The 14,507-nt window shown below is 36.7% G+C and overlaps 1 protein-coding gene across 1 annotated transcript in view; it reads right to left on the reverse strand.

The window, feature by feature from the left end:
* CycB (Cyclin B) overlaps window positions 1-14,507 on the reverse strand; it is a 150,640-nt gene that overhangs the window by 57,836 nt on the left and 78,297 nt on the right. Inside the window, exons 4-5 of the mRNA XM_067134788.2 lie at window positions 10,942-11,100; window positions 10,299-10,538 (exon numbers count right to left, since the gene is read on the reverse strand). Coding sequence (XP_066990889.1) covers window positions 10,299-10,538; window positions 10,942-11,100 — 399 coding nt within the window. The remainder of the gene's footprint in view (window positions 1-10,298; window positions 10,539-10,941; window positions 11,101-14,507) is intronic.

A 14,507-nucleotide genomic window follows, 5' to 3' on the forward strand; every position in this document is an offset into this window, starting at 1 on the left:
AACATCCTAATTAAATCACGTTGTAAAAATCCTGCATTATGCGTTCCTCAAAGAAACTATTTCCTGGATTAACCGTCCAGAAATTTCAGTCCCATCAACTCTAAATCCTCGATCATGCATTTTTCAAGAAACTGCATCTCACGAAAGGACGGCTACAGCATACTTACGCATCTTGGTGTTAACGTCTCGTCATTGCGGTAATTTGAGGATGTACTGTACTGGAAAACCGATTGGCGGCAAACTTGCATAAGGGACCATCTTAGCATCGCATTCGGGTGCTACTGTTTAGAGAATCCGTGAAAATCATAAAGCAGAGTGTCCACAACAATTGGAAGGAGACCGAGCGCATTTCGACAGCTCTACTTGAAGACTGAACGAATTTTGTCAAATGTTCGTACTTGACAAAAGTCTACATTATGTCCAGGGTTAGATGTTTATTTTATTTTTTTTTTTTATTTTTTTTACTTTTCTGGAGTGTATCGCCGAACAGGTTTTCGGCATTTCCCTCAGGACACTGTATAGTCACTGTGCAAACTGCTCCTTGCAGGAATGTAAACTGCTCCTTAAGTAACAAATTTACAGTGGTATTACAATTATGTTATAGAGACCAGAACAGATGTTGAACCTTACATACATAAAGTCATGGGAGGTTTTGGGATTGCCTATTATTGTTTTCGTCCTAATATAAGACTGGGAATTTCAAGTTTTTGCTTTAGAATGTTGTAAAAACCACGAACGTTTTATTTGCGCACGTTACATTTAAAGCTTTGTATCATTTCGCACTCGTACCGACTTCTACGGTGAGTGCGCGTTCCAGCTGAGCTCAAGATCGCGAATAATCGTAATTTCGGAAGTGTTAATATTTTTTTCTCTTTCCAATTTGACTGAGATTAGTGACGGGCAGAAGTGAATTTAATGCATTTGAAAAATTTTAGATACTTACATTCGAAGCAATTCAAAACCATATTCTCGAGATCAACATAACCTCGAAAAGCCGATGTTGGCCTAATTTACGCGGTACAAGATTTCCACAAACCGACTTCGAACAGTATACCGGTGACCAAATGACAATGGAAGATTTTAAAAAAATATATGAGGCGTCTAGTATCAAAACCGGCCAAGTCACTCAAGGCATATTTTTCAATATGGACGAAAAACCTGTAGAGACAAAGCAATGGTCAGAAAAGATTTTCTTCACAGTTATATCCTTAATGGTTTAATATTTAAGTTGCGCTGTTTTGAGAAATCTAACTCATAACCCATCTTTTTTTGTTAATTTAAATTTTGACTCTGCCGTTTTTGTTGCAATTTTGTACAATTTCCCAAGGTATGAAAGTACGAGTAAATCTTTCAGTTCACCACTACACGTTACAGCACACAATAATGACAAAATACGAGCACACCGGAAATAGGATTGCTTTGGCGCCAATGACGGTAAGAAGCCCGCCAATACGTAAATTAGTATTGCAAACGAACAAAAGACAAAATATTATGACTTCAAAGAATATACATTACAAGGAACGATTTTGCCTACTGATATTATCACATTGTTGCTTAATGTAACAACACAAGACTCCAGACAATAATGGTGCATCATAAAGATTGTCGCTCGTTCCTTGACTTGGCCGGTTTTGAATTCACTGGGTGCATGACTTGGCCGAATCTGTTGCACGACCGAGAATTCAGTGCTCTATAACATGAACATGGACGATTTTAAAGCATATTCTTATTTCACCTGATAGTGCTATACTTCTTCAACTCATTTTCGTAAATTTTGTGACTTGGCCGGTTTTGATACTAGACGCCTCATATATTTCACCATTATGTTCAGCGCTTTTGTATCTAATGTGCTTTATTTTATTAGATTTAAAAAACTACTTGTGGTCGATTGTTGTTTTGCTTGCCATTACGAGTATTAGATTTTTCGAAGAGTTTGGCTCCGGCTGATTAAAGGTGCTGAACTGAAAGAGGTTTTCAGAGCAAAACTGACGAAGTTTATCCGGTAAAAGTGAATAAAGTTTCGAGATTTGTAAGTCGTGTACCGGTAATTAATGTTTGAAGCCGACCCCGCAGTATAACTTGCCTGCCTCTCACCCGGAGGGCCCGGGTTAGATTACCGGCCAGGTCAGGCATTTTTACCTCAATATGAGGGCTGGTTCCAGGTTCACTCATTCTACGATTACCTTTAATTGAGGAGCTATTGAATGGTGAGATGGCGGCCCCAGTCTAGAAAGCCGAGAGGATTCGTCACACTGACCATGCGTAACCTCGTAACCTGCAGGCCTTCGGACTGAGGGTGGTCGCTTGGTAGGCGGAAGGCCCATTGGGGCTGTAGTTTGGTTAAGATTAGGGGGGGTCTTTGTAAGATTATAAGTATATATTTCATTTTTGTGACGTTTAGCTAAAATGGTGATGGTTCATTCGTTCCCAGATTTTCCGTTTTCCCGTGTTGTGTATTTTTTTTCCAGGGTTCCTCCAAAAACGGAGAATCGAGGTTCCACTGTATTAGAAAAGTATGGGATATTTTCTTTGAATGCCTCATCATCACTTGTCCAAACCACTGTAGTTAGGATGTACAGAGTCTTTCTAATAGACATCCGCTTCCTTCTGCACCTCATTGCTTGTTCAACCTGGTCTTACAGATAGTGGAACTCTGGAACTTTACCTGATACCAGCAGTTCTGAAGTGTTTCTTCACAAGGGTGCAGGTATAACTTGCAAACAATATTCTTTAACCAATGGGTAAACAATGCAAATATTCAGTTTGAATTATCATTATTATTATTATTATGACTTGTGAAGCAAGTCAAACACATGATCCTGCATTCTGGATCGTCACATGCTGGTAGGCGGCAGCGGGAAGGTTTCACTTTTTCCGGGATTTCCGGCAGATGATAGAGTTCTTTTTTACGGAGACCGCTGGGTTGCAGACATATTGTTTGTACAATTAAAAATACGGAAATGAAGATTATAGATTACGATATTGTTTGTAACCTCATATTCAGGTTCCATCTCAATTTGAGATTTAGTTTATTACTGACTAGGTAAGCAGGAAGGCAAGACTCAGTATTCGAGAGGCGAAGAGGGGCTGCCCTGAGAATTGTTTTCCGTGGTTTTCCATTCTCCTGAACTAAGGCGAATACTGGGACAGTTACAAGTTATGTATTTATGAATACCCCTGCTCCCTCTCAACAATCAATCAGGCGTTGGTATCCGTACCAAGGCACATAACTTAACAACATAGGGGCGAGTCTCATTTAGCTATACATATTTATCTTCTTGCTTCTCTTATATTCTCAATTATTTACTTCAAATTATTTTCTTTTCAGACATTCACCTCCAAATAAATAATAGATCACTACGTTGATAATAAGGAAAACCTATTTAAAGTATGAATATTCCCCTTAAAGCTACACAAGTCTTGACCCATATTACTACTGAACAAACATGAATATCAACCAAGTTGATCATCTAAACAGAAAAGAATACCAACTCCCAGATCATCTCAAAAACAATAGCTGCTGTAGAAACTACACAATAGTTCATCAACCACAACATTTTTGATATGTTATTTAGTTTAAAGTTTAGATATGTTATTCAGACTTCATCAATGGTTTAAATTATGGCTTTAAATTGTGTCATAGCATTGGTTATGTGTGCTTATGTCTTCCAGTTGGAGCGTGGTTGAAGACGACCCAATATATATGGGGTCGAAACTAGTCCCAGTTTTATAAGACAATATCAAAACTAATAGTATTGAATAGGTGGACCCCTTCTACACTTTGATAGTACTGGGATAGTTTCTAGCATAGATCACTGCAGCCGACACACTAACCTTCTCCACAAATCTCCTTTACTGCTCCAAATTGCCCTGGCCTGAAGGTGGACGTTACCCTCTTAAGACGCCTGCCATATCCGTTCAGGGTATGAAATGAAAACGTTTGTAGTTAGTCAAGATAACAGTCATAAGAAAGGTCTGAAATATCCGACATGTATTTGACTATTTCCAGAATCACATTGGAAACTAGGCCTAAAACAGACAAAAAGCAAACATTGTATAAAATATTACATGAACTAAGACCCACTGTAACCTATAGGTTACATCATTACAAGATATACCACTGAGGTATGGTTATGAAGTTTTTTACATCCATCAGTATTTTTTAATGTAGTTATGTACGACTTTATTTGGTATAAATCGTGGTCGTATTATTTGTGAGGTTATGTCGCAAAACATCTGCTATATGTATATTAATGAGTTAATTTAATGTAACAATAGTATATAATTTGTTATTACCTGTATATATGTACAGTAAAACCTTGTTAATTCAAAGTCGTTGGGACTGAAAAATCGGACTTCAAATTACGTGAATTCGAATTAACCACCAATTCGCAATTCAGAAGTACCAACCCTTGCCGCGTTACAAAATATTCTAAGGCCCGTTACTGCATGCAGTTAACCTTGCTTCACAGTTCATACCTTTCAAATGCCATGAGAAAAGAACTATTTCCAAAATGTATCCAAGAAGGTGCATTTACAGTATTCAAGTAATGCACTCTGATATCTCGCTGGTAAACATAACCTCACGCAACGAAAGGAAAAAAAATAAATAAAAATCTTACAATTCAAAGATAAGGATAAATTATGCCGGCTCTCCTGTGCAAATGCATTATTTTTTGGATTTCTGTACTGTTTGCATTTTTAGATGCTTTGTACTGGCATGGAAAGTGCCCGATGCCCTTAAAACATTGTAGCTTATCGAACTTTCCTATGACGGAGGGGATAAAGTATCTCGCTTCCATGTGCATTGCAACACACTACTATGACCCCCATCCCTCACCCTTGTACGATTTCCCGGCTGGCAATTTCTCCTTTAAAATCATAAGACCGTTTAGGCTCGCATGAAAATAAAGCAATGCAGTTTCACCGGCAATAACAATATTGTTCGGTGCCTACGAAATTATTACTGTATATGAGCCACGTTTTTTCGTCAACTGTCGGCATCACCAGTGTTCGCATAATCTTTTTTCCGCACACTGCCTGTTGTGTGATATTACGGTGTTCCTTAAAAGGTTGAATACAAAAGAATTCCGATTTCATTCAACTTAACAATCATGAAGCACACTGTAGACCCACCGGAGTGAGTGTAAGTGCGTAAAGCTACCCCCCCCCGCCCCACTTTCTGGAATGCACGCTCTATGACGCGGAAGGGATAAATTTCGAGTTGAAATTACTCTTTAACATACTATTGTTTTTAAAGGTAAAGGCAGTTTCGAATTAAAAGTCAATTTCGGTAATGGGGCCGACATTGTACTTCGAATTACAAATTATCCGTATTTCGAATTAAACAACTGAAATAACATGCAAAACTATATCGTGTTTCTGGGAATGAAAGCTTCTTCGAATTAGGCGGGATTTTGAATTAACCGATTTCGAATTATCGAGGTTCTACTGTATAATCCAACAACGTTGTGGCACACACTGTAATAATTCCAGAAAAACTCAATGTGCGACTGGAATTGTACAGAAATTTCCTTACATTGTAGATAGTTATTGGAGAGTCTCAAATGTTGCTGCTGCTGCTGCTACAGTGTAGTGGTAGCTAGTTAGGGAGGCGGAAACAGCACAGAGCACTGAAGGAAGTATAACCGTGGAACTACAGACGTCCCCATTTGTCCCCCCCCCCCCCCCCCCATGCAATGTATGGCCTGAGCAAGGAGTATTGCCACTTGTTGGCAGCCAAGACAGTGCTCCACGACAGGATGGGTAGGTGGACGTTTGGGGGCAATGCATGATGACAGTGTTCTAACGACTATACTGATTGCCTGTCAGTTCATCTATTGGATCCTGCTTGGTGGTTGTGGTAGCAGTAGCAACAGTCTTGGAGAAACACAACATAATCATTCCGTCTTAACTATAATCATTATCCACACTGAATAATGGAAGCAGCAGCATTAGAAAGGGAAGAATTCTGAAAGATCCCTCCAAGTGCAGTCTAGTGGAAGTTAGCAATGGACGAAGCAGCAGCATAGGGCATTGAAGTACCCCATGTTGTCAATACATACCTTTAACTGCATAGTGTAAAGTTTTCTCTACATAATATTCTTCTTGTAGTTCAGTAACATGCTAGAAGATGACAAACCTAACTATGTACATAATAACTTTGACATCTGTATTTCCAGAAATGATGCCACAGTGGGGGTAGGGGAACATCTTTTTCCTCTATGTGCTAAGTTATCTTTACCCGAGGCAGTTGGACAGCTGTCATGGTGGCTGTACATATGAGTAGCATTGAAATATAATTCTAGGCGATTCAATGATTAAACAAAAATACTGCCTTATCCACAATATATTTATCTTTTAGCCAAAATGTCTAATGTTCAATTTACAATATTTGTTACTAAATATTCATGAAATATGAATGTCATTTTCGCTACACCATGCAGCTAAGGTATTTATTTTCAGATGCATGCATGAAGGTTATAAGCAACAACAGCTTGAAGTACTTCTTGATGGTGTTCTATTTGATTATTTCATTAATGCTGTAAGAGAAAGTCTAAATAGTAATTATTTAATATGTATTGTTTTCTCAAGATGGAGTAGTTTACCTTTAGCCAACATATTAGTTGTTCCTTTGACATGTCTTATGGCTGGGGATAATCTGAAAATATGCATTACGAAAGTTAGGTTGACAAGTGTAACCTACCAACTGAGCAGGCTGTGACGCAAGGTATGGATGGGATGGCCAGACAATATTACCTGGAAACTGTGCAGGCTGTGATGTAAGGTATGGGTGGATGTCCTGACAATACTACTAAGCAACTGAAGGCTGTGATGTGAAGTACGGATAGACGGCCAGACAATGTTACCTAGCAACCGTGCAGGCTGTGATGTGAAGTATGGACGAATGTCTAAACAATGTTACCTAGCAAGCCTGTTATCCACGGGGGGGGGTCTTCTGAAATTAGCAGCCGTTGATGGATGGCAATGACCAAGCACCACTGTGTTTGAAAAAGAATGCAGTGTTTCAAAGGTTACACATCAGTTGAATCGTAAGCATGACATCCATTTGAAAGCTATAATTTTCCAGTTCCAGCAGTGTATTAAATTGCTTCTAACTGTATAAAAATCAGTGTTTTCTATGTTCTTACGAGTAATAAACAATGCTTGTCATATGCTGTACCAGGTGACATTCATAGGTAAGTAGCCTACAATGCATGATATGATTTCGCGCACTACTGAACTTTTCACTTTTTACTCATCAGTATGATCAAATACAAAAATTTTTTTTTTCCAATGAGTTTTTATATATATAAGCTACCTGTAATCATTTTGGCACGTCAGTTGTGGGTGTAAATAAATTCAGGCAGTGTAGGGTTAAGTTACATCCGATGAGTTATCATTCCCTTTATAGGGTTGGCTAGTTTAAAACAATTTTTTAAACAGCATGTTTAAAATCGTTTAAAACAATGCACATTGAATAAATTACTTTCAAAATCAATGTTTCAAACAACTGTTTAAAACATTTTTTTAAGAAGATATGTTAAAGATTTTTTGTGGTTTTCATATTTTTAATTCATTTTTAAAACAGCAGAGTACAGCAGTCTTCTCTGCCTTCTACTGAAGGTTTTACATAATAGTATAAAGTTAACACTAATATTTTTTAATTGTTTGATGCCCTTGTTTAAACCTTTGCAAGAGATCATACATAGGAAACTACAGGGATGTTTTAAAAATATTATAAATCCAAATATCATTGCCACTTTGTCTTTATTCCATGCGTTTCTTGTTGATTTCACTGAAGATAAACTAACTTCCTCAGCCTCTAACAGATTCCTAACTTTCCTAGGCACAAACCCAAAAGTGGAGAAAATACTTTCTATCCCACGTGATGAAGCAACTGCACTATGTAGCTGATGTGCCAGGCCTGAAGTTGTTTGATTAATGCTATTCTCCAGTGCCACCCGCAATGTGAGGGGTTTAATTTCCTTTAGCATTGCAGGACCAAACAGGTATTCTTTGAAAGGTGAACATTTTGCTTTGTACTTATGTAGGTCAGGCATCTGAGTGGTAAGATTCAACATAATCCACAGCAGAATGATATTTTTCTTCATTCAGTCTTTCCTCAATAGCGTCATGGATCCACAAGATTGGTTAGATCAGCATCAGTTATAGCAGTGCTAAATTGTTATTTTTAAATCATTGGAATAGTTTTCATATAAAAAAAAATGAACAGATGAGCAAAATCTCAACTGCTTCCCCAATGATACAGTCATCACCCTGCAACTTATCTAATGAGACACAGTTTCAAGTTTCAGATAGTCTTAACATTTTGTCTCAAATGTATCTTTCACCTTTGAAGTTATAATTGGTTCAATGGAACTTGAGTTTTCAGTGTAGATTTTGACAAAAATATGCCATTTACCCAAAGAAGAGTCTGCTAAAGAATCCAGCATACATTTATAGGAAGAGCAAGAGCTGTTCCACTAGTTTGTTGCTTACTTAGTTGATGCAAAGCAAGTGTTCCTGAAGTATTGAATAAGTTGTTTAACATGTTCTGTAATGCCAACCACCTCCAAATAAAAGTACCAACAAATTAAGCAAGTTTTCACTTCTTTGATATCTTCTTTTGGCCAATTCCTCCATTTTCCCCATATTGGCACCACTATCAGTGAAAACTTTCAACATGGCAGCCATAAAACATATCAGTTTAATAGTTTTTTCTGCTGCCATTAATAGGCATTTTCAGTGTAAATGGTTTCAGTTAAGCGAGTACATTGGTCTATTACATCACTAAGCGACACACAAAGAACCAAGTCGTTATGCACATTGCTTCATCTAAAGCCATGCACAGTAGATTTCCCTACCAGTTTTCTTTACTTTGATCAAGTCTTCAACATAAATTTTGTGAAGAAGTTCACCTGAAATTTGCTTTTGGTTTGGTGGTTTACAGCCAGGCCGAGGAAGCTGAATCATTTGTACAAAACACCAAAAAGCAGAGTGTGCCAAAAACAAAGCAAGCTATTTGCGAATACAATTGTTTTTTTCACCTTAGCCGATGTGTGTAGCGCAAACCTATTCAAACCTTGCAATATTTTTCAGCCAGGGCCATGAACAAAACACGAAGATTGAGAAGCGGACAATAATTTTTTCCCTTGAACTTGATGGTAATGAAATCACAGAATGTGAACTGGAAGCTGTTTCTTCATCTGTAACAAAACAAATCCAATGTTATCAGTTTAGTCCAAGTTATCTGCACTGATATAAACATTATATGATACATTGGGAAAAGCCAGTATTAATCATAACTCTGCCATTAGACCACATTTGTTTACTGAATAGAAACCTATATTTTTAAGAGCATAATAGAACTTGAATTTAATACATTTCTGTTAAATAATTTGAACGAAAGTGTACCAGGAATTTAATTTCTTTTTAAATACAAATCAAATATAGAATATAACCTGTAAAATTGGTGTAATTTTAACATTTCAGTTATGTATAAATATTCCATACCTGTAGAACTGGAATGTAATTGAAGCAACTGTGATGCAAGCTGCTGATGAGTGGATATTACTGAACTTTCAATTTCATTTCCATATTCCTTTTCCACGACTACACCATCAGAGTCACCCTCAAATTGTGCAAACATTGTTCTGTTCCTATAAGGGCATTCTGTCTATGTTGTTCCATTCTAGCAACAAACTCAACCATGTCTTCCTTGTACAACTTACATTTTGCCCTAATTGTTTTGCCATTAGAACTTTTATATTCTATAAAATGTTGCCATAATGGGTCTTCTGTCAGTCAAACTCATAACTGAAATAAGCTGATTAAACTGCTAAGTTTTAACAACTTTCTACACAGCAATAGCAGAACACAGAAGTAGAAAGCATCACCAATCAAACATAACCTAACAAGCAGAGTCTTTCCTTTAGCTGCCAACCAGAAGTTGCAGAGAAAAAATCCCAGCTGGTAAGCAAATTTCCCCGCTGGCTGAGTTTCAATAGTAAATATTGGTTTATTACCTCTGGTCAAAATGATTTATACTTAAGTGTTAAAAATACCACTTTTTTTACACAGTTTAAAACATGTTCAGAATGAAAAAGTTTAAAAACATTTTCATTGATTAAAAAAATATTTGCCAACCATGCCCCTTGATAGTCTTATGGTGGTAGGGGATACCATGAAATTACATCCTAACAACCACAGGGGGTGGGTTTATAGCTTGTACTCTACTTTGATAAATATTAAAAGCATAACTGGATGTAAAGAAATCGTTCTTAATAAAAACTTACATTTGCAGCCTTGCTGAAGCGCCTTAAAAAATGAGGTGCCAATGGACGACCGAAGGAATAGTCAAGAGCATCTATAATTCTAGCTTCCATGTCTAAAATATCAGCTTTTGAAAATGCATTGTCTGCTATGTACACAAAATCTGAAATTTCAGGAGTATACATTTCTTCATATTTACTAGCAACAAACATAGCTGCCACACCTACTAACTGAAATTTTTTTCTGTGGATGTCTGGCACAGTCTGAAATTAAAAACATTCAGAGAATTAGAAAAAATTCAAGGTATCACACATCCTGCTTATACAGTGCTCTACAGGACAGAAAAACTATATACAGTGATTAGTGATTAATGACTATGACCAAGGGACAGGATAAAAAACTACACAGTAATTGGCCGTGACCATGACCAATGAATTCAGACATGAACAGGGTAAGAGAATTCCTTTTGGTAAAAGATAGGCTACATTTTTAGACTTAGAACAGCAAGTTAGGTAATTGATCAATGTTAAACGCCAAAAGCAACAAATTATTTCTAACATTCATAGCCTCAAAATAAAAATTTATCAAGGTGGGAGGGGGGAATATCCAGAACAGTTCAAAACCATTTTCCTGAAGAATTACAATCTCAAATACCAGGGCACATACCTGCATAAATCTATCAAGATTTGTCACAGTAAGGTACAAGGTCTCGTGCATCATCTGAAACTGCAGATGAACTTCAACAAGCCAGTCAACCAACATGGCCCTCATTTTACCCGTCAATTTCTGTCCATCCAGATAGTTCTCACGAATTGGAAACTTCGCCTGAAAAGACAGAAAGAGCGTACATTTATGTTATTTTTGATTAGTTGCAAGTTATGTATCAACCCTATGAGAAAATCTGTGCCACTGTTTTACATATTGCTTGTTTGTAGCTGGAAATATGATTGAAAACTGTGACCAAAGACTCAGAATAAGGCTACATCTTAACATTTCTTTCAACATAGTAAAAATACCCCAGTTAAGCATTATCACAAATTTGCCATGGTAAAAAGAATGAAGCATTGCATTAGACCTGTGACAATTATCAAGTTAAGAGAGTGGAAATCTATAAAATTCTTAACTGCAATGTGTGCCAACAGTTATTCAAATATACCACACTACCAAATTACGCACCTTTCCCGAATACCACATGAACACTAATTTTCTCTCCACTGTAATTGGTTAAAGTAGTTATTTTATACCAAATTATCACAGCTAAAGTGGAAGTTACTTAAATAAACAGCTGTTATATAAACTCAATGCACTGCAATAACGTTGGTCAAGCATTTTACAAAAGAAAATATTTATAAAATCCTCCTATCAATACAATTCAAGTCATCTGTTAGATGAAACAAAGTCTATACATGTTTCAGCCTAATCTCAAGGCCATCTTCAGTAGTAAAACGATTGTTACATAATCTTTTCGCACATCATTTTTAACTTGTTCTTCATCCACTCATACATTCCTTTTTTCTCATTACAGATGTTACACGTTTTATTCGTAGTATTGACGGTCTCACTACACTCCTCAGCATAATGTTTTATTTAACAGCCAGCAAGATCTATTAGACGAGAGGACTTTGCACCTCAATGTGTTTTTAACTCACTTATCATGATCACTGTCACTTCACATCATTACGTTTTTTAATTTGTTTGTATATCATGTAACAATCGTTTTACTACTGAAGATGGCCTTGAGATTAGGCTGAAACACGTATAGACTTTGTTTCATCTAACAGATGACTTGAATTGTATTGATAGGAGGATTTTATAAATATTTTCTTTTGTAAAGTGATAACCGTCAATACGGAATGAGATTCATACAACATTCATACATACCAATACAAAAATGTTTTTTAATTCTCATATTGTCAACAGCAAAAAATTTTCTAACTCTGGAATATACAAATTAAAATGCCAATCATGTCTTTCAACGTATATTGGGCAAACAGGCCGCAGTTTCAATGTAAGATACTCCGAACATCTTAATGCCCTAAAGTATAATCGCTACTCAGCCATGAGCGAACATTGTAGAGAGAAAAATCATAAATACATAACAATCGATCAAGATTTAAAGATCCTGCATTACGAACAGAAAGGTCCCTTACTTAATATACTAGAGAATATATATATAGATATCGACCAATATAACAATCCCGTCTATAACTTAAATGAAATCAACGAAAAGAAAAATATTTTATTGGAAACCTTTGTCCCGCTCATCTGCGAACAGTTCATTAATAAAAAAGAGTTTCACTACCGACATTCTAGAACAAGACCCGCCCTTCCACCCTCCTTCCACGAATCACAACGTCCCTCCCTCCCCGCCCCTCCCCCTCCATTACCCCTCCCAACCACATCGACACAGATACACAGTAAGCCACACACAGGCTTAGTTGTCAGTGTGACTTGAGACCGACAAGGTCATCTCCATTCGAGACGACAACTTTTACTTACAAGTAAGTCATATGAGTTTTCTTTTCGCACATCATTTTTAACTTGTTCTTCATCCACTCATACATTCCTTTTTTCTCTCATTACAGATGTTACACGTTTTATTCGTAGTATTGACGGTCTCACTACACTCCTCAGCATAATGTTTTATTTAACAGCCAGCAAGATCTATTAGACGAGAGGACTTTGCACCTCAATGTGTTTTTAACTCACTTATCATGATCACCGTCACTTCACATCATTACGTTTTTTAATTTGTTTGTATATTATGTAACAATCGTTTTACTACTGAAGATGGCCTTGAGATTAGGCTGAAACATGTATAGACTGTTTCATCTAACAGACGACTTAAATTGTATTGATAGGAGGATTTTATAAATATTTTCTTTTGTAAAGTGATAACCGTCAATACGGAATGAGATTCATAACTTGCGTTGGTCAAGCATTTGTTAAGGAGTGTTATTTTTCATAATATCGAAAGGTAATACTGGTACTTAGATCTTTTATTACGTATTTTTTGATGAGCAAGTGAAAAGAGTACTAAAAAGCCAAGGAAGCAGTTGTGTACATGAGAATTTTATATGAATTTATGTTGTAATATTAAATTTCATATAATAATTACAATACACTTGATAGCTCGTTTTGAGGAGGATTAGCAGCTCCAGGTTAGCCTAGAAAAAATGTACTCTCATAAGAACTCAATACAACCAATAAAATTAAATAACAGGACAAACTGAAAGAAAATCTAATGGTGCCAAGATAAATACACCTATTGTAGACAGGATATTGTTTAACGCAAGAGACACAATTTGAGAGGTAAGTAGAAAAACGACTGAAATCCATAACTAAACATTTTTAGGAGAGAGAAACTAGTAATGACTTCATTAAAAAATTAACTTAATTTTTTCACTAGCAGTGAAGAGGGTGTAAACATGCCTGCAAAGTTTCAGCGCTCTACATGCAGTAGTGCAAGAAATATTAGAAATAAGGAAAATCAACCAAGACCTTATGGAACCAAGATGGGAATCCCAAGAGAACGAGACCTGAAAAATCGCCCAAAATTTGGTAATGCATTTATACTAAATCCCAACGGACTATTATAGAATGCACCGTATAATCTAAAATACCACCCGCAATTTCTTCCTCAAAATATTTGTTCTAAATCTTCGGTGCGGGTTGTATTCAAGCTGTTCTTTCTTGTAAATATTTACTACGTTTACATGGAGTATGGAAATAGATTTGAGTACAGTTACCGTACTCAATACACCACATGTAAACGGGCATTCAGGTCTTGTGTTTTAATTGCGTTATAGAAAACAAGATTGATTTTTATCTCAATACGATTATGTGGCATGTAAACGTGAAATGTAAGGTAATGAAACACTGTAAATCAAAGAATATGGATAAACATGTGGTAAATATGAAAGCCACTGCTGCGGATGCTTGATCGTAATTTGTTTCACAAGTGTTGCTGGCATGTTGGGTGCGCAAATGGCTGATCTCGCGGGATATCGTACTTTGCACGAGTCGAGACTGTTGGTTACGGAAGTCTACCTCGCCTACATTCCAGTTTCGTATCTGTCCCGTAAAAGTGCTGTCTTGATAGTAGGCAATGGATTCAAAACAGCGCCTGCGGTCATTTACTGTGCGTGAAAAAACTTAAAAGTTTAAGCGAAGCTGAAATATACGGAAATCGTGCCGTTGGCAGAAAGTACGATATTGATGATTCGTGATTG

The sequence above is a fragment of the Anabrus simplex genome, chromosome 1, assembly GCF_040414725.1.
Source record: "Anabrus simplex isolate iqAnaSimp1 chromosome 1, ASM4041472v1, whole genome shotgun sequence".
NCBI classification, from domain to species: Eukaryota; Metazoa; Arthropoda; class Insecta; order Orthoptera; family Tettigoniidae; genus Anabrus; species Anabrus simplex.